At 35.3% G+C, this 20,467-nt stretch overlaps 3 protein-coding genes across 6 annotated transcripts in view; 2 read left to right on the top strand and 1 right to left on the bottom strand.

The window, feature by feature from the left end:
- CUNH1orf146 (chromosome unknown C1orf146 homolog) overlaps nucleotides 1-2,682 on the top strand; it is an 8,372-nt gene extending 5,690 nt beyond the window's left edge. For both annotated transcript variants that reach the window (XM_008630277.2, XM_017729917.1), the window contains exons 5-6: nucleotides 1,879-1,957; nucleotides 2,419-2,682. In XM_008630277.2, coding sequence (XP_008628499.1) covers nucleotides 1,879-1,957; nucleotides 2,419-2,538 — 199 coding nt within the window. In that variant the 3' untranslated portion in view covers nucleotides 2,539-2,682. The remainder of the gene's footprint in view (nucleotides 1-1,878; nucleotides 1,958-2,418) is intronic.
- On the bottom strand, nucleotides 2,540-20,377 carry GLMN (glomulin, FKBP associated protein). Of its 3 annotated transcripts, none has more exons than XM_017729914.1 (19): nucleotides 20,211-20,377; nucleotides 18,893-18,964; nucleotides 18,304-18,429; nucleotides 16,829-16,948; nucleotides 15,696-15,804; nucleotides 14,273-14,519; nucleotides 13,676-13,775; nucleotides 12,483-12,670; nucleotides 11,955-12,008; nucleotides 11,104-11,134; nucleotides 10,644-10,733; nucleotides 10,051-10,092; nucleotides 9,894-9,967; nucleotides 9,498-9,582; nucleotides 8,597-8,706; nucleotides 7,416-7,479; nucleotides 5,268-5,391; nucleotides 3,810-3,892; nucleotides 2,540-3,684 (listed from the first exon to the last, which is right to left on the bottom strand). In XM_017729914.1, the coding sequence occupies exons 2-19, from the start codon at nucleotides 18,956-18,958 to the stop codon at nucleotides 3,577-3,579; spliced, it is 1,821 nt and encodes a 606-aa protein (XP_017585403.1). In that variant the 5' UTR covers nucleotides 18,959-18,964; nucleotides 20,211-20,377; the 3' UTR covers nucleotides 2,540-3,576. The 3 variants fall into 3 exon arrangements, with proteins under 3 accessions (XP_017585403.1, XP_017585404.1, XP_017585405.1); XM_017729915.1 differs by having other exon boundaries at nucleotides 20,239-20,377; XM_017729916.1 differs by lacking the exon at nucleotides 16,829-16,948.
- The window catches only part of RPAP2 (RNA polymerase II associated protein 2), a 36,130-nt gene continuing 35,271 nt past the window's right edge, over nucleotides 19,609-20,467 (top strand). Inside the window, exon 1 of the mRNA XM_017729591.1 lies at nucleotides 19,609-19,615. Within this exon, the coding sequence (XP_017585080.1) occupies nucleotides 19,609-19,615 (7 nt within the window). The remainder of the gene's footprint in view (nucleotides 19,616-20,467) is intronic.

Raw genomic sequence — 20,467 nt, 5'->3', positions numbered from 1 at the left:
CTTATTCTCAATTTACTTTGTGCTTATGTAACAGTGGATTTTGTGCATTGTATTTTGGAGCTGTATTCCAAAATTTATTATGTAATTATTATGTAATTTTATTAAAATAAATATTTTGTTATTCCGAGCAATATCAAATTGATGTTGACAAGGCAGAATTATATATATATATATATTTAAATTCATGTGCTTTTTTTACTACCTGGCAACTTGGAGTTCTGCTGTTGTTTGTAAATCACTGACTGAGCTTCTTTGAAACTACAAGCCACCTGTTGGATTTGTTAAAAAACAAAGCCCCTTAGTAATTGTCAGGTTGTCTTCTATTACTATGTCTTTCTGCTTATCTATCTATGGGTTTGCTGCAATTAGGGAAGGAATTTTTTTTATTATTATTAATCAGAAAATTACAGGATTCTTGTTAACAACATGAACATTTTATGTAGGGTTGTGTACAGCATGGGGGAAGCAGGAGAAAAGTAGTGTTTATCATCATAGCTTAAATGAGCATTCCACTAATAATCCCAGTACATGTGTATGTGAAGTTTTAAACACCTTGGAGGAAAGGCCAGACATGTTCAAATGCCAGTATTCTGTCCATCAATCAAATTAATAAAACTAAATTTAGTCCTGCTGTTATTGGAAGCAAAACTATTTATAGAAACAGGCTGGATCTAGGTAAGTACATGTAATTGTTTCCTTGTTGCACTTTGTTCATTCATGCTTTGTTTAGCCCATTCTAGTATTAGCAAAACTGCATCAATTTTTTTCCCTGATCTGTAAATGTAAACCCAACCCTTGTTCCTACATCACCTTTTAGCAAAACCCACCAGGGACCTGAGTGCCTATGCTTAGAGAAGGACAGTACCTGTAACATTTATTTTTGCTAATTAGAGGCAAGGGGAGACAAGTTCAGCTGAGATACCTTACCAGCATGAGGTCTTAATGTGAATGAGTCCAAGTTATCAGACAGATTGCAGGGAAGAACAGGTGGTAGGCACAAGGGGAGGTCACAGGGGACTATGCAAGTGAGCAGCTGGGCACTTCATCTGCATTATTTAAATTCATTTTAGTTATTTAAAATTCCTCATTCTTTGTTGTGAATTCCCTCTCCTGTTTTAGCTCTACAACAGAAAACAGCAGCAAAGGCAACGCTGTCATTGTTCCAACACACTTAAGGTGCAAGGCTGAGGGAGAGGCTCTGTGCTTGCCTAAGCTTTGATCTCTCTCTTCCATAACCGCACTGAATGACAACTCATGTTACTATTTTGAATCTTCAGATTCCATTCTCAAGAATGAATGCATATGAGTAACAGTATTTATAGAAAAAATTAATTTTAGGTTAAAGTATTTGAGTGAACAAGCCTTTACATGAAAGTAGTGGAATTATCCCATTATCTTAATCATGCCTGGAATACAGGTTGTTTTATTTATAGTACAGTACAAAGATTTAGTTCAAATTCTGAAATACTTTTAGCACAGTGTTTTTAGATACTTTGCTGTGTTCTTCCAAAGCCATAAGAACAACCTGAATATTTTTTACTGCCACTGAGAAGAGTTTTCAGCAATATCACAGAAGAGGGTTTAGCTCTCTCTGAACGTACGCATGCTTAAGAAATGCTGATTGATTGTTGAAGAGACCTAGATAAAGAAATGAGCCCTTCCAAATCCCACCTAAGTAAGTGCTACAGAAATGGGACAGATGGCTTTACAAACAGCATGAATGCTCCACTTGCCCTTTCAAGATAAAAGCACTCTTCTCCCTAAGTAAAACTGCACACTAAAAAGCTGTTTACATCATGTGGGAATGCTGTTTGAGTTTTATGGCATAACAAATTAAATACATATTCTAAAAGTAATCTTACTTATTTTGATGTGCAGATTCCTGGGCAGTAACTTACGTGTAATACCAGTTCACAATCCTGTTGAAACTGTTAAATTAATGCTAACTATGGCTAAGGTAAGTCCAGTTGCATATACTTAAAAATATGAGTGTATTACTCAGGAAAAGCCAAGAACTGTAAAATACTTGGTTTTCCTTAATGGAACTTTTTGGGTTATACTGACCACAATCCATTAATACACTGAGGTAGGACTGGTACTCTGATGCATTAGCTGAGTCTTTAAACTACTGTTAGAGGTAATTTAATAGCTCTTAATAGCATCTAAGAAAACAGATACTTAAGAGCTTGTTTGGCTGTTATTTACCATTGTTAAATTAGGATGTCTTCATTTACTGCTAACTCCTGTTGAAATACTATCACCTCTGTGTACATCATTCCTGAACACCTACTTCAGAACACGATTCAAATTTCACTGATGAATAATTCTGCATTTCTACTACTGGAAAAAGAAAATGTTGAATATTCTGTTACCTAAAATTCACTGTGTCCTACTCATAATATTTTTCTTTTCTCCAAGATAACTTCCAAGCCACAAGCAGATGATACTCGTTGCAAAATGGAAATGACAAAAGCCCAAATAATAGAAAAAAGTCCAGTTTGGAAGATGCTTCAGGAGTACCAATTCCACTGTAATTAACTTAGTATTTGGGTTTTTTATTCATAAATAAAGTTGCTACATTTTAAACAAAATATAAAATGTTCTTAAAAATATAGTTACATTTCAAAAGACTACATACAACATATGCATTTGGAATGAAAATTCATATTAAATAACTATACAGTGAAAAATAGCATACTTGATACCAAATGTACTGGGTGGGGGGAGAAGAAGTGGTTTAGCTGCACTATAGAAAAGCCATCCTTACTTTTAACTTGGTTCTGAACTTAGAGGCTCATCTGTTTATAAATAATTCCCCAAAATATTTACTATATCTTAAGGAAAACTGTATGATTCAAGATAAGGATAATCAGAACAATTCCACAATACAGGTATCCCTAAAATAAGCAGCTGTATGTATGAAACTTTACGCTGTTTTTTAAACACAAGGGTTATCTGTTATGTTACTCAGTTTTAAAATCTTATTTGGCTCAAAGTTGATGTGTTTTTCTTTAAACCTGGTTTCCTTTGCCACAGTGTTTTTTACTATTTATAGATAGTATAGAATATATTGTTATCTCTCTGTACCTTACAGTCCTGTTTGCAAATATAGAAGCTTGTTTGTCAACATTAAAATGTGCTAATAAAAATACCTTCTGCTTAAACACGGCTTTTTAATTAATGGTTCTTCAGTCACTTGATAAAAATCTTTGTAATTCACAACACCAGTCAGCAACTATTACCTAACAAATTCTGAAAATAAAAAAAAATAAATGCCTAGCCATACCTCCTTGCCACAGAGAAGAACACACCCCTGCCCTGTTTTTAGTTTCTAAACTTAAGAAAAAGCATCACATTCTGAAGAGAAGTAAATAGACTGAATCTGCAAATCACATGCAACAAGAGCAAAAGAAAATAAACAAGAACAGCAACAAGACTTATGAAGAACAGCATTTGCAATTCTGGAGGCCACTCTAAATTGCTCGTCTATAAAGGGTGGTAGCCTCCCTTGCAACTGAAGTCTCATAGTCCAAATGATCTTGTAAGGAGTATGTTAATTCAAACACTTCAGCTGACTTAACTATTTTCCTCCATTACAGCTTTTGTTTTCCCTTCAATGAGTTCTTCTACTCGAGCTAGAACACTTTCTATTAAGTCAAATGTGAAGAGAGCTGAGTGTAAAACCTGAAATGACAAGAAAGATGAGTGTTACTGTTAGTAGAATTTTTTTTACCTATTTTACATTTACTTTTGTCTCCACAAAAAATGTCAGTACTTCTGAGTGACTCTGAAGGGAAGGGCAAACTCACTTGAAGCTGCATTCCTGTAGTCATGGCAGGCATCTTTTCCCCACTGACAGTTACAGAGCAAACTGGGTTAGAACTGTGTGCCTCTGTAGAAGAAAACAACCAACACAACTCTTAGAATTAAAAGAATATTTAAAATATCAGCATTTCATGACAGTAATTGTTAAGAACAGAAATCTAGGGATGGATGAAATACATGACTGAGGGTGCTGAACCTTAAGAGGAAAACAGTTGGATGCTATCTTTACACTCTGTAACACAAATGCCTACATTACTGAACAGGCAAGATTTGCAACTGAAACCAACTTTACAGAGCTCACATGCTCTTTGAAAGGAAAAATAAAATGTTATCTGGTCTGGTTTTCGTACATTTTTAGTATTTCCACATCCAGGGAAACAGTAGGAGGTTCTTTAGCTTGACTTAATGGATCCAGACATGAAATACTTATTTTATTAAGAAAAGGCTGCAGGCTTCTCTGTTTCAGAGAGATTACTTGCAGCAGGCTAAACTACAAGGACAGGTCTGAAAAAGAAGGGGAAAACCTCTTACACTCAGACCACATATTTGAAATTCAATGTAATGTTTACAAAGATTATACACTAGGGAAGAAAGCTAAATCATTTATTGTTACAAGTTGGATGTTCTCTCCCAAACTCTCTTTGTACATTGTCGAAGGCTAGAGAAATGTAAGAGGGATTTAAGAAAAAGCTTCCTGATTAATTTTGAAGGATTTCCTTTAGAAAGATATCCACAGGTTGTCTTGAGAAAAAAAATCCCCTTCTTTGCCTCATACTTACATAGTTTTCAACAGAAGAGGATAAGACTAGAGGCAAAAAGCTGTATTGACATTTTTAGTAGCAGACACAAATTCCTTGGGCTGTCTTAATTATACTGGAGACCACAAGGAACAGAGGATCTGACATACAGAGAGATTGCCTAAAGCAGATACAGCTCTTATGCCCTGTGCAATGTGTCTGCTTAACCCAGAGCAGAATCTGATTCTGTGTGTCAGATTAAAAAAAAAAAAAAAAAATTAAAAATGAATGTAATGCTTCAGGCTTCAGAGAGCACTGTGACTTATTTTTTCTCTTGTTAACCCCCCCACACCTGGTATGAAACCTAAGGGTTATGCATTCAGAGAGACTTAGTCACTCCTTTGTAAAATTAAAATCAAAAGTATAAATGCAGAACAAGCTCTGAAGGTCTTCATGTGACAGTTCTATTAGGTTTCCATAAGATTTACAAATATGATCACAGATAAACAAGTTCAGATTTTTCTGATCAATTATGAAAATTTTTAATATAGCAACTACTGAATTATTATTTGAAGTTTGGAATAGTGTCAACAGTTAAATAAAACCTGATCTATACAGCATTCACCAGTTCCTCGTTTCCAAATGATTACCGAAGTTTCTAGGTATGAACAAAGATAAGAACAAAAAAACCCAACAAAAACTGACCTTTTCTGTTTTCTTTCTTATTTTTTATTTCTGCTTCATAATGTGCTTTTGACATATTGAGTCCTACACGCAGTGGCTTTAAGAAATTCTGCTTTATCTTGCCAAGTGTGGTCCATACACCAGTCTAGTCAAACAGAACAGAGGTGGTTACAAAACAGTTTTAATGAAGCATTGCAATACTAAGCTTTTGAGCACAAGTTTTTTGACTAGTCTTTAAAACATACACTTTTGTGGTGGGAGGAGAAGAGAAAAAAATAATTTGGACTCGTGCATTTAAGCAAGAACAGCATTGTGATGGATATTTAAGCTCCTCTTCCTCTCCTGTACATTATTTGTTGATTGGAGGATGAAGCAGTCAAAAAAAAAAGGGGAGCAGAGGGAAGGAGGACCTAGGTAGGCTGATAACTACAGCAATGGAAATGCACATTTTCAGCTTGTTCTTGTAAGCAAAGCTAAAAGGATCTTGATGTGTTGGAGGGGAGGTTCTAGGCCTGTTCTCAGGCTAGAATCTCTACACCAAGTCAATGGCAGTTGGAGACTCTTTTCAGATAATTCAGCAGTAAAACAACAAAAACTTACGTTAACATTCCTGAATTAACACTGTACTGCAATGCCAAATGACAGTTCTGATAAATCTCATGCTTCCCAAATGTCTACAGTGCATTTTAAAAGCATTGTAGGAATGTTACTGGATATGCTACTATCCCATCCTTCAGCACAGCAGCCACAGTGACAACGAATTCTCCCCAGTTTGGCATGGGTGGAAAGAAGGAGTTTACAATAATGGCACTTAGGAAGCAAGAGGTGCAAGGAAAAGATGCTCAAAACCAAGGCAGCTCAGGGTTACAGAGAGGAAAATAAGCTTGGGTTTGCTACAAAACTGCTGTAGAAGGAAACAAATACAAGGCAGCCTTTGTGTCCTTCGATATAAGAGCCATTTATACAACTCTTTTCTTCAGCCAGTATCCTCAAAGGGCAGAATAAGGACGATAAAAATAAGAATTTTCAGTGTTAAATACAGTGAGTCCACTAACAACAGTGGAAAGTCCACCAGATGACACAGTTAACTGTTCAAATAAGAACAGTAATTACTTCCACCAGGATGTGGCTTAAAAAAGGAACTTTCTAGAAAAATACTTATTTTTAAACTTGATTAATGAAAATGCTTGTTATGCAGCAATCAAAATATCTGAACTGACATGAAAGGAGGCATTTTCTTTCTGCCTCACTTGCACTATATGAAGAGAGACAGGGAGGAAGTCAAGAAGAACTGACAGAGCCTAAATTTAAGGGAAAATCTTCTGAAGATGTGATGCTATTTTTTCCTCAAACTGTATGGACATTCTTTTTGCCAGGTACTAGATAGCACTGTTAGAACAGCTGAGTGCTACTACACGTAGTTTTTTATTAAGAATAAAAGAGGAGTTCTTACTTTCCTTACAAAGCTATGTATTTGCATGCAATTGAGTGGACCATAATGAGTACTTAAATAGTAATCACCCCTTAAATATGACAAACAGATACAGTCTACCAATATTAACTAATTACATAAATATTAAATTAGAAATGCACCCACTGAAAACTAAATTTTGCTTTTCATTTTCATTATGGTTTCCACAATCAGTGCAAGTTATTTCACTGTTATTCTACTTAGACTAGTAAGATTATTAGACACTTACAAAATGTATTCTTATATCTCAAATTAGTCTAAAAGGAGATCAGAATTTTTTTCTGTATTTCAGAAACCAGACACCAGTATTTTGTATTATTTTTATTACAAACATACCCAGTTGGAGGTTTGAGGGATACCAGTGAATTAATAAGCAAAAATAACAAGTTTTTCATATGGGAATACTTTTGGGTATGTGATTTTGTGGTGACATACTCTAATGTTATGGAAATAGATCACAGTTCAACAGGCAGAGTAAAAGGATTCATTTGTTTATAGTAACAGTATATATGCAAAAAATTTCATCAGAATAAAGGAACATCACATATTTCCTAATGTCTTAATAAAAGCATCACTTCTGGGGAACTAACCATTGCAAAGAAAAATGCAAAACCTATGCTTTTTGAATCAAGGATAACAGTGTTCATGTGAATCCACCTCTCAGCTAATCAATCATTTTCACATCAAATAGTACTTACTTGATTATCACTTTCACAATCCTTAATGACTAAGTATCTCAGCAGATTTAGTGATGCCATAATCCTGTGAATTAAAAACATACAATTTAAAATCCAGAGCACAGATACCTATTACCAGGATAGTAATTTTAATTGTCCATTAGCCAGACATCCTAAGAGTATCTGTTTGTACAAAAAGCAACCACACATCTCCTGAGCAGTACAGCTCCATCTAGAGCACCAGTGTGTAGTGACGTCCACACAACAGTTCACACTTTGCAAGTAAAACTGAAACTGTCATCAGATTGGAGAAGGCTGGTGATTGTGAGGAAGAGCATTCTCTCAAGAGACAGAACCTATCTATAATATGCATCATTGATGATTCAAAGTCGATTTGAAACTAGTGCGACAATTTTCTTTATTACTGTACTGAATTTTTGAGTGTGCTTTTTAAAATAAGGTTTTTGCTTTTGTCTTACCATACTTCCGAGCAGAAATTATTTATTGTTTTTTCCAGATAAAAAGTACAGTTACACATCATACTTCTGGGCTTTTTTAAGCAGGTATGTGTCCATCTGGACATTATCTCCGCACTGATTTAGAAGTCCAAGCATCATCATATTATTTATTATATAGGAAGGCTTGTCCTATATACAGGGGATTCTCAGAGACATTTATTTTTTTATTTTTTAATGCAATTATTTACTGTTCAGGTGGATCTGTAATCCTACTCATGAGATACTGGATTACCAGCAGCAATCTGCGAAACAGCCTCAAAAATGCCTTGCACTGTAAGCTGCATCTGGTAATTGTTATTCCCCTGTATCACATTAGACAACATACCACATTGCTTTTACTCCTCCAACTGCTTCTGCAGAGAGCTGACAAACCATACATTCCTGAAGAAATTCTTTACCCAGTAATTATGTCATTTCATGACTGAAGTCTTAATATCCTTGGGGAATGGAGGAGGACATCCTTTTTTACTGTTAAAAATTCATGTAATGGCATTGTGACATTCTTCTATGCAGAGCTGGTTGAAATAAGTGACTATTCCCATTCCTAGTTCTAAAAACTTAAAATACACTGATGTTGTCACCTCATTAATTACATGACAGCATACATCATTGTAGTAAGATAGTTTAAAGGCTTTTTAAATGATAAAGAAAGGAGAAAAGCTTCCAACTGTGATTGCAATTCACCTGTCTGAGTTTTGCAGAAGATCAGTCTCAGCACCTTCTGGAAGTGAAAGTACTAAATCTAGAAGGGAGATCAGGTGATGTCCTGTAAACCAAACGTTGTCATATTCCTTCTAAAAAAAAATACAAAAAGTTTAGCTGAGTGCAAAATTTAGATCTTAAATAATGTAACAAGAACTTGCATAAAACAGAAAAGTAAAAAAAAAAAAATCAAGCACTGGAAGAAATGCTTTCTAATTATCACCTCCCTGTGAGTGAAGTACACAAATCAGCCTTTTAATCATTTTTAAATTATTTGTCTTTTTGACAGCCAGGAAAGAAATGGAAGAAATGTAGTAAGAGAATTCTGAAGCTGCATGGTAAAAAGTTAATCATTTAGTTTTAATTAATTTTCCCAACTTTCTGGTATAAATTACTATAAAATATGAGATTAAAATGGCTTTGATCTAGCTCAGCCCTTCCTGATGGATTTATCATTTGCGTAGCACTCATAATAAAATGCTGACTGTCATCAAAAAAGCAAAGAAAAAATTAATAATTCTATCTGGACTGTAATGGTTGAATTACATTTTAAAAAATGAGGAACTGTGGGGATAAAACAATATACTGAGCAGTTCCACTTTAAGAAAGAAATGTATTTGCAAGCACAGAAAAGGTAATAACTTATATAGAAAAATACAGTAAGATTGTGCAATTAAAAATACAACTGTAAAATTATAACCCAAATATGCATAGACAGAAAAAGCCAAAGTAATGTTCTTAATAAAATTTTCCAATCTTAGGTTTCTTTTCAAAGTGGATTTTTTTAATGCATCACTCAAAGTTTAAGCTGTAGGCATTTTCTCAACATCATACTGATAGAATTGTGAGAAGGCAACTTGGTTTTTACTGGTAACAGCCTCACCGTTAACGCTATGTGAATCTGATCTTTTATATTTTTAATAATGTATCCTTCCACACCAGCATGGTTGCTTGTCTTCAGTAAACACCTTCAAACAAACAAAACAAAGACATTATCTCTTCAAAGCTGCCCGTAGAGTTAGCTCAAAACTTAGATGACATTCACTAAGTGGGAGTTTTACCACAGAAAAACAGAGTGACTATGTAACCTTTAAACACTGGCTTACATAAGACAGCTAATTTTATATGAGGCAATTGAAATTCATTATTTATCAAAAAATTAACATAGTAAAATTAATATGGCTTATCAGATGGAAATTCTGTCAGAAATCATTGTATCTATGCAATTAAGCTGCACTAGGGCTGTTATTACACAACCTACAGTAACTGGGATGCATACCTGAATAATGTGTATTTTCCCTCTGTGTCAAACTTGTCTATGAACAACTGCAAAATATTTAAACTCTTCTTTCTCTAGAAAAAGCAGAGATGCTTATCAGATGAATTCTAAAAAAATTTATTCAGCATTTACAGATTCTGTAGGCCACTTAACATACCATATTCTCCATGGGGCAAAGGGTCATAATTTTTACCAAATCCTGCAGTCAGAAAAAGGAAATACAGTTTATAATTACATACAAATTATTACATTACATCACACTGACCAAAATCTACTCAAGACTAAAAAAACCAACCAAACAAAAAATCCACAGCACACTTGGGAATGTCCAGGTGATTATGTGAAGATTCTCATCAGAGAAATTCATGCCAGCTTCAGTGTTCAAAATCCCAGGGCTGATCCACAAGAGCTCTACTCTTGTACTGTGAGTTCCACATAAGGATGTAGCCAAGCAGCAGACTGGCAAGGAGGAGACAAAAACAAGCATGCACCACCTTTCAACTAAGATCTGTGCCCATCTGCTTCAGTGACCTGTACATACACTTGGGTGCGTTTTAATTGTCACTGAAACGTCACGCTGCAGGAGGTAGAAGAGACAATCAATTCTGTAGAGCAAGACACTGAAGGTTTCAATTTAATGGTACAGATGTAAAAAGGTCCAGTAATATGCCCACTCTCAGACATCTAGAGGACCACTAGGCATTATTTCTAATCAAAATTTGAAGACTTCTCTACATTGTTTCTTATTACCTGAGGTACATTAATAAAGACTCTGAATTCTAAATAGGGATGGAGAAGGCTGTTATCTTCCATTCTCAATAAACAGCTCTCAAACAGATCCTGCAGGGTGGGGAAAAGAAAAGAAGGCTGCCAACAGTATGCACATATACAGGATGTTAATACATCAGCTTAACATCTCATGGCTAAAACACCCTTCACTCTTAAATACTCATTCAGATACTGCAAGTTCCAAGAAGCTGCAATTTTAAGTAAAAACTGTAATTTAAACATTTATGCAGGACTGTAAGTTCAATAAATACAGGTATTTTTAAGACTGAAGAATACTTAATTAAGCATCAAAATATTTCTGAAACTATTATCTGAACTATCAGTTGTACCCCTCTTAGAAGGGGAAACAAGTTTTACCGATCCTTAAACTGAAAAATAAAACATTCTAACATTGAAAATTTAATTTAAAAAAACAACTTACAAGTCCTTTAGATAATACAGATTCTTCTGTTCTAGAAAAAAAAATCAAATATAAGTTGTTAATTAAAAAGACAGTGGATATTTCAGAAGAAACAGTAGAACAGAGGTCAACAAGAACTTGTCCCTCAACAATTTTCACTCTATTTTTAAAATACAGAATCTTCGTTACTCTTCTCAAAGATTTTTAGAATAAACTTGTGGATGAGAAGTTGAACATTAGACTCATCTCTTCACAGTCAAAAATTACTTTTTCTCCCTCAGTATTTTTAAGTGCTCAAAAGCAGTGTCATCTCTCATAGGTACTGAGACATTGATTACCAAAGAAAATTAAATGGTAAGCAGTCAGAATAGGAAACTTGCCTTCCATAGCAGTGCTAGAAGCTATTTGGTAACACTGCTGCTTATGGAAGGTGAAATAATCACAATATATAGAAAAGTTTGGTTTCCTTTAGAAAGCCTGACCTTTAAGTATTTTCTATATCATGTCAGAATACATTCAAATAAATATTTTCACAATAGTTGCCTTCAGTAATAATTGTTACAGAAGTGCAAGTAAGTGTACACTCTAATTAATTATTCTGCATGTGTTTAAACTACTAATTTTACATTTTCAGAATAAAGTTTCTAAAAATGGTATCATAATACCATATCACATACAAGAGGGAAACAATACATAAACATTTAGACAACTTCTCCTTCTTAATAAGAGAAGCCATCTTTTGTGGAACTTCCCATTTTAATGCTCAAGTTTAAAAACTTCCTCTGAACTTACCTAGATTTCAAATTTGGTATTATGAATTACTGGAAAAGATCACACCCACTATCTAGACCTGCAAATTCCACAAACCCTACCTTTTCAGCAGCACTTCAATATGTGTCATATTGCACAGCAGAAGGTATGAAGGACTAGAAGAGAAGAATTAGGCTACATTAAACTTCATAAGCCATATACGTTTGCACATAATGAATATATTTGACAGGATTAGTATTCTTTGAAAAAATAAAAATATCTTTCTAAAATAATTAATTTTTAAATCGATAAAAGAATTGTAAGTCAAATCACTGTTAAGAACTCTTATGTGGAAACTGTCTATAGATGTGTAAATGAACATTTAATACAATTAATTTTCAGCATGTGACTAATCATACCAGTTTCTGTTAAAGGACAGCTCATCTAAAATTAAACTGCAATACATCTGCAGGAGTATGTACTTTATATATATAAACTTACATAAAATATAAATGCATAAAGATTGACATAAAATTAATACTACTGAAATACAGATTTCATTCATAACTGTTCACAAATAAAGTTCTCTTCTGCTCAGAAAGAATCTTCAAAGTACAGACTTAAAGTAAGTGAAAAAGAATAGTTCTTACCTAAAAACCATTGGAAAGCATTCAACACCAAAATGCTGAACAAACACCAGATAAGACAGACATGCCAAAGAATCAGTGGAATTCTTTCGCTCTATGTCTGCAAACTCCGGATTCTCCCAGGGCGGACTTTTGCCTTTATTAGGTACAAACACTAATGGTATCAATTCTCTTATATTCCACAAAATGTTCTAAAAAATAAAAATAGATTTCCTATAGTTGCCTTAAAACACCTGTATACCAATTAAGTTTAAAAGCTCTAACTGTATTTACAGTACATTCTCTTGTACAGTATGCATATAAATTAATATAAATATGTTTTAAATATATAAAATAATATAAATAGGTGATATTTATGATATATGTACAAACGCACACAAAAAAATCCCTGGAGGAAAAATGACTAGTGTTGGAAAAATGTTACTAAGATAGCAAAGTCAAGCACACAAAAGTTAGCAAAAGGCAGAATAAAGACCACCTGCAAACTCCTAGTTCAGCTCCTTTATTCCCAATGCTATGAGTAACAATAGGTTCATGAAAACCTTTTGTCACAAAATCTCTGTGTTTTTCGGAACACAGAATACTCAGCATTTTGGTTTTTTCTCACTAATCAATATGGAGCACAACATTTAGCTGCTAGAGGCAAGCCCTGATTTAAAGTTAGAATTGCTTTGTATGGCCTTTCTTTCCTGTGATGCACAACACAAGGAACACCTGACATTTGTACACCAGAAATACTACAGTGGTTACCCCCCAACACCCTTCATGTGTCTGAGGACAGAGTGTAATTCCTGTTGTACATATTACAGAGAAATGAGGAGATCAAGGTCAGCTCACTATTCTGGGGTTGCCCAAACCCAACATCCAGGATGGCATATTTTGGAAGATTAGGATTACACAAGATGTCGTACAGTCAAAGCATGACTTACTGACCTTAGCTTCAGCTCTCACTACCTAATGCCATAAACAGATGTAAATTTCTTGAGAAAGAGAAGAAAAGGTAATTCATAATTAGCATTAAAAACATGTTTTTCAGACTGTTTCCAACAGGAAAGGCAGGATGTACCTTAGAAGGCCCAGTAAGTCACCCCACTAACCAATAATGAAATCAAAATGAGCTCTAGAACAAATTACAGGCAATTATCAACTAGACCACTGGTTCTGCACGCACTGCAATTAATTTTGACTGCACTCACTATAATTTCAGTTGCAAAATGCCGAAAAGGATGTTCTTCAATGCCTTCAAGTTGTTCAAGCTGAGCTGTCAATAATGGGTACTTCAGGCTTTTCATACAGCTGAAATAGAAAGGAGTGGAACTAAATCACCAATACAGTCATAAATACAGACTATGATAGTGTTATTGATGACCAAGAATAATGTCTGTATTCATATCAGCTGCTGCTATTCAAGGTATTCCACAGAGAATAAAAAAAACCAAACCAAACATCTCCGGTAGAAGCATTCCTTACACTTCACCTCCAGACTATGATTACTCTCACTACTGTAAATTTGAGAAGGAGAGGAATACCAAATCAGCTTCACAATACAGCAACTAAGAGTTGTTTACCCTTTCCCTGTACTAAACAGAAAGTAGTTTTTACCTTTCTTCTCTCACTTCATACATATATCAGGCCTATTTAGGGATTCTTTGTCAAAATACCACATTAGTTGGATACATGTTGGCAGCATTATAAAACACTAAAATGTGATTTATTTGCTATGTATATAATAAATGCCTACTACTCTTTTTGTTAAGTTACAGGAATACGTAACACTGACATAAAATGCTCACAATTTTATTAATTCTTCTTTCAGCTCCATGTCATTGTATTCTGATGACTTTTCCATATTTTTAACAACTTCATTCACAAAAGGTTTAGCAAAGTCCACCACTGCATTACAACATTGACAGAGACCAAGTTTATCTTCTTGTATTTGTTGTTTCGTATAAGGTACAGGTAAGGGAGTAAGCTGATTCATAATCATGGCCAATGACAAACCCACTGAGTAGGCTTTCTTGTTCTGAAGTTTCAAAAGCACTGGAGGAAAGAAAATAAAAAAGGGGAAAAATAGAACATTTTGAGACACTAATTTATTACTTACTTAGTAGAGGAAAACATGAAGAAAAACAACATGACTACGTAAGAAAACATTTCCTTTTCAGGGAAGGAGAGGGACTGATACCTGAAATCACATGAGCAAATCCAGCCAGACTAAACATCATCCCCTAGTTTAATATACTGTAGTCAACATGATCATGTATTTGCAAGTAACGAATATTAAAGCTGTCACACATTTCACCATTCTTCCTTTCTCCACACCACCAGGATGAGGACCAAAAGAAAATCCACTTTTCTAGAACTGGGCTAAGTGAAATGGCACATATCTGACCCGGAAAACACATTTATTACTTGACTCCTTTTGTGCTTGGCAAAACCAGAGACAATGGCCCAGCTTTTCTGCTGAGAACTGACTCTGGTTTTTACTCCATGGCAAAACTAACAGAGACTCTCCCAGACTGAGGAAGCAACACCATTTTACCTGGACTCAGTGCAGACTAACTGCAAATTGGCTATCCAATAAACCACATATTTCTCTTGTTAAATTCTAACATAATACAATAACACATCTTGGAGATTGCTACAATCAGACTTCAACTTGACACACAACACTGAATTTCATCTCATCTAACAAAACAGCAACTACTGCTTGTTACCTACTGAGAGAATGGCCAAACTGAACATTTTAAATTTTCAAATGTAAGCCAGAATAATGCTCCCCCCCTTCACCAATAAAGTATTTCAACATGCTTCAACTGAAATGAAAGTTTTAGACTATAAAAAAATAGAATTGCATGTTTTAGAAGTTAAATAATGAATTTCACAAATCCATGTGATTCCTTATTTCTGCAACAACAGCATGAGTGCTTTACACCTCTAAATATAACTGTCATAGGACCACATTCTTGTAAATGATGAAAAATAGCTAAATATTGCTTTCTCAACTGATGCTATTAGTCCCATCTAAAATATTTTTCTAACAGGCCAATATAAGCATGAAATGTATGCCTTGTGTTATTTTACAGAATATAATAAACTGTAAAGCTTGTCAGGACAGATGTATTCTGAAACCATTCCAGCAAAGGCTAAACTAAATTGATAAATAAATGAGAAAACAATTTATTTCATAAATCGCATAATAAACTCAATTCCCACCTGTCTGCAAAGGCTGAAGCAATAACATGACAGTTTGGCACACTTGCTCTCCAGAGGTCTGCTCAATCTGCTCAAGTAAACCTAAAAAAAGTTCCTTTGGATTGCAGAGCTGCAAGAGTGGAACAATGCATATTTTTAAATAACCATGGTCATAACAAAAAAAATGAATCACATGCAAACTTCAATACCGAAGTTCCTGAACATCAAGGGAGAAGATCTGAATATCCAAGGTAAGATTTAAGAAAACAAATATGAAACAATAAGTACGTGCCTACAATTAACATCTATGGTAGAGCATACCTGTGTGTACACTTTCATATGAGCTGAAAACATGTAATAGTAAAAATTGAGACTAAACCTGATTTTTATGGGTTTTAAAAACCTCACAGTACCTTTGCAAAGTAATCCTTAGGAGCAGAGAGAGAATTAGAATTTGAGTGTGAATTTAATTCAAGCTATAAAGTTTGCAAGTTGTTTTTGGAGTGCATAAATAAAAGAGAATGAGTTTTTTACAGATCAAAACATTTTTCCCCTCCTACTCCATCAGAATCATCAGGTAATGATTCTCATATTGAAGAAGGATGAATGATTTAAAGAAAAGACTTTGCAGAGTGAATGATAGAAAAGAGAACAATAAATACTATTCAGACACAGATAAGTGGAAAATGGCAAGGTCTTGCAGAATGGTTTTGAAACAACTAAAGAGAAAACATCAACAGAGAGACCTTGAATTAGATACTAGAAAACACATTCAGCAACATACTGTAAGTTTTACTCAAGCTAGCCAACTCAGCTAAGATTGTGTCCTTTAGATCAACTTAGCTCATTTCAGTGTGAAAACCACACCTCTGATGCTGAGGCTGCCTCTTCCAAAGAGCCCTACCCACTGAACTTGCACCATGAATTCAGAATTTGCTGTACCTTTAAACGGAGGTGAGAGAACGTTAAACTAAGAGCAGCTTATCCAAGCAGTGATGTAGATCCATTATGCAAATATTGTCAGAACTGAATTGTGTATGTTTGTGTAACTGGCCTTTGGTGCACTAGCTTTGTGGATTAATGATCTAGCACCCCTTTCTGTGCAGAACTTCCCTAACATTATTGTTTCATAATCATGTGTTTCAATCCCATACCTGTGCCAACTGATCTAGTATCCTCAGGCAGCTTTCTCGCTTATCATCTTCTTGTTTGTACATGAAAATACATCTAACAAGAGGAGAAATGAGATTCCAACCCATATTCTTGATGATAACCTAAAAACCAGATTTTCAGAGAATAAACCAAAACTGGATGTCTTCTAAACCCAGAATGATTGTATATATAAAGACCAAAAGCGACAACAGATCAAGGTTGTAACCGTTACTGCCACTGTCATTGAATATTTAACTACTGTTAGCATAATTTGACATTGTATTCTCTCCCCATACCTATATAAACACAGCTGTATATTTTGTATAGTTTTCTTCTATTTCTTAACATTAACATGTCAATATATACTTCTAAATGTCTATGAAAATACATTTAAAACAGGACTGAGCAGAGGAGTTGTGCTGAAAGAACACTTGGACAAATTAGTCATAACTTGAGGGGAGGGGATTCAGACTTTCAGTTGTTACTTCAAACTCACAGAATTCAAAACCAGATTGTGAACCCCATGTAACATTGCTAAAATATTCTGCCCTTCACTTTCTTTCTGAACTTCCTATTTATCTCTGTTCAGTTTCGTATATTCTCCCAGCATCCCTAGTGCCCACAAACAGTAGTATTTCAAATTGCCATCAGCCTAGTTGGCTCCTACAGTTTTGGTCAATATTATTATATCCATTTGTGGTGGGCTGACCCCAGACAGCAACTAAGCACCCCACCACTGCTTCCTAGCTCTTGTCCCTCGGATGGGGATGGGGGTGAGAGTCAAAAGAGCAAAACAGGCTAACCCCAAAGGTAAGGACAATGTAATATGTGAATGACAAAAGGTAGCAGGGCATGACAAGGGGAATGATGCAAACCAACTCCCACCAGCAGACCAATGCCCAGCCAGCCTCCAAGCAACAGCTATTTTGGAATGGGTATGTTACATGGTGTGGAATATCTCACTGCTTTGGGTTAGCTGTGTCTCCTCCCAAATTTCCTGCTTACTGGGGGCAGAGTGAGAAATGGAGAAGGCCTTGATGCTGTACAAGCATTGATCAGCAGTAGCTGAAGCACTGGTGTGTTATCAACACCTTTTTAGTCAGAAATCTAAAACACAGCACTATGCAAGCTGCCATGAAGAAAGCCAACTCCATGCCAGCCAGACCTAGTACACCATCTGAAGTCCCTGTCCTGCAGAAGTGGGAGGCTGTACCTTTCTCCTGATTATGCTTTTGTCCTTCCTTTTCTCTTTGCTTCACTCACAAAGAAGAGTTACGAATGGTTTTAAGATTACTGTGACTTGGGTTTCTGTGAGCTACCTGAACACAGAATAATGTGCACTTAACACAGGTCAACTTATTAGCTATTCATATGTACAGCCTTGCTCTACAGGGAAAGTAGCCTTTCCCTCTTAATAAGCAGTTTTATATTTAATGATGTTAATAAACACTAATATATAGTGCAAACTTAAACTCACCTTGTTTTTCTCATTTTGAATTACTTCTAATAACTGAGCTGCATATCCATCTTCCAAACACTTCTGACCTGCTACCTGAAACAGATTAAAATCTTCTCCTTTGAAATCAGCTTCTTCCAGAATTTGCTAGAAAGAAAATATTAATGTTTAACTCCATACTTATTAAAGTCAAGTAAGAAATAAGAAATTCCAAGCCTTCATTTCAAAATTAAATGTAGTATCATTGTAACTTTTATACATTTTTCACATATTGAAAAAGCTACCAAGTTATGATGGAACATCAAGGCAGTATTTCAATAGCATCAAGTCTAGACTACAGCATTCTGTTTAGAAGATGTATTTTCTACAAAAACCTGCTTTTGTTCCTGGGTACAACAACACTTCTTTCTCCAAGAAGCAGAAATAATCAAGCATCTTGGGATAAGCACCACAGAGAAGTCAATGAAACATGGAGGCTGAACTCCAGTGAGGAGTTCTGCTAACAGCTGACTTGTTTTTTGAGGTCATTTTGGTTTTAATTATAATATATGAAGAGAAATTCACACTACTTATACTTACTTGTTACTTCTAAGGAAAGAAAACTACTTACACATCTTTGTATTATGGCTTGAAGTTCATCAATTGCCATTATAGTTTGACTGTGTTCTTCTGGCATCAAAATCTATTATAAATTAAAGAGGGCAGTATTACATTACATGAATTTAAAACAGAGGCTGAAAAATAATCACATTATCAAAAAAATGTTAATAGAGGAATAAGAACAATCTAGACAGATATTAAGACTACATAATTGGAAAATAAGGGAAAATTCCTTTTTAAGAGGTGTACGCTATATTATTCTACTCCCCATATTTTCAGGAGACAGTATTACAGACAGGAAACAACCTGCATTCTATGCACAGGAAAGCAATTTTTCAAGTACTATCTGGGTCACCTTAAGAAGTTTGAAGGTTTCAGTGACTACTTTGGGCATATATATGGAAACCTGCAGCTAATACAGAGCAAGTCTGGGCTCACTGCATGCCAAATGTGATAGCCCATGACACGCTACATTTTCTGTGACTGTTCTGACCAGAGGTGCTTCTGCTCAGCCCTGACTGGCACACACTAACCCGATATCTGGCACGTGAAGGCACTCATCCAAACACCGTGCTGCTTTATATCAACAGTCCCGTCAAGATTACATATACAATATAATCTATTTCTTTCTAGTGTTTAGGTTGGACTAGTTCAGTGGCCTTTTATCTCTAAGTATTAAAATTTACAACTTTCTTGCTAAAAACAACGAAGTTATACACTTAAGTAATGTCAAGTATGTACCAAGTCTTACATAGCCAGGACCATGAATTACAAATACAATCAACCTTGGGTATCCCATACGACATATCATAGCAGCAGTCATAATCTTTATAGTATTAAGTAATGCCATGGGCCTAAACCTGGTTATATGATCACTACGAGTGTCAATTACCTCTACATCTGGTCAATTAGGTAACTATTCATCAAAACACAGACATCTCCGTGTGATGTCCTCAGCCTTTCCTCTTACATTTGACCTAAACTACATGAGACAACACACAGACAACAAATCTATCTGGATGCTTACAAAAGGGGGACAACTCACAAAAGCTTAAAAGGCATTTTTATGTGACCTTCTTTATTCAAAGAATAAACAACTCACTTTCTATTCTCGATGGTCCAGTTTGACATCTGTATGTCACTGAGACCTATCCTTTCTAGCCTGTCATTTTAACCAGGTCATTACCACACACTTTATTACCACACTTCGTACTATTTGAGCTCTTCACTTTACAGAATGTTACTAATCCCGACAAAAAAATGTAACATACTTTCGAACGCCAATACTGTTGCATTTTCAGCTCTCAGTAACTTCACAATGTACTTACAGCCTTGAAACGCTCCCCAAGCACCCACCGTGCTGCTCCAGGGATTTACTGGCTGAGCTCGCAGATGGTCTCCGGCCTTAATACTTAATCCGGTTTCTAACTGAATCTTTTAGGAGGTTTCAGCGGAAAGTGGGCAGCATCTGAACCATGCGAAATGTTCTATTAATACTCACCAAACTCCCTCCTAATAAACAAACACCCCAACCCCTTCTCTGGGCGGTACCACACGCAGGCTGGGACGAAGAGGCTGCCAGCCT

This window comes from Corvus brachyrhynchos, unplaced genomic scaffold, assembly GCF_000691975.1.
Source record: "Corvus brachyrhynchos isolate BGI_N302 unplaced genomic scaffold, ASM69197v1 scaffold101, whole genome shotgun sequence".
Lineage (NCBI taxonomy): Eukaryota > Metazoa > Chordata > Aves > Passeriformes > Corvidae > Corvus > Corvus brachyrhynchos.
Note: the sequence above shows the minus strand (reverse complement) of the source record. Positions and strands in the feature narration are given on the sequence as shown.

What these genes read in the sequence shown, in the direction of transcription:
- GLMN (XM_017729914.1), bottom strand. Translation starts at nt 18,958, where the DNA reads ATGCCAGAAGAACACAGTCAAACTATAATGGCAATTGATGAACTTCAA. An exon ending in AGATTCACATAGCGTTAACG is followed by an intron (nt 8,707 to 9,497) that starts GTGAGGCTGTTA and finishes ATTTTTTTTTAG; the next exon opens with AAGGAATATGACAACGTTTG. An exon ending in CTTCTGCAAAACTCAGACAG is followed by an intron (nt 7,480 to 8,596) that starts GTGAATTGCAAT and finishes TTTAATTCACAG; the next exon opens with GATTATGGCATCACTAAATC.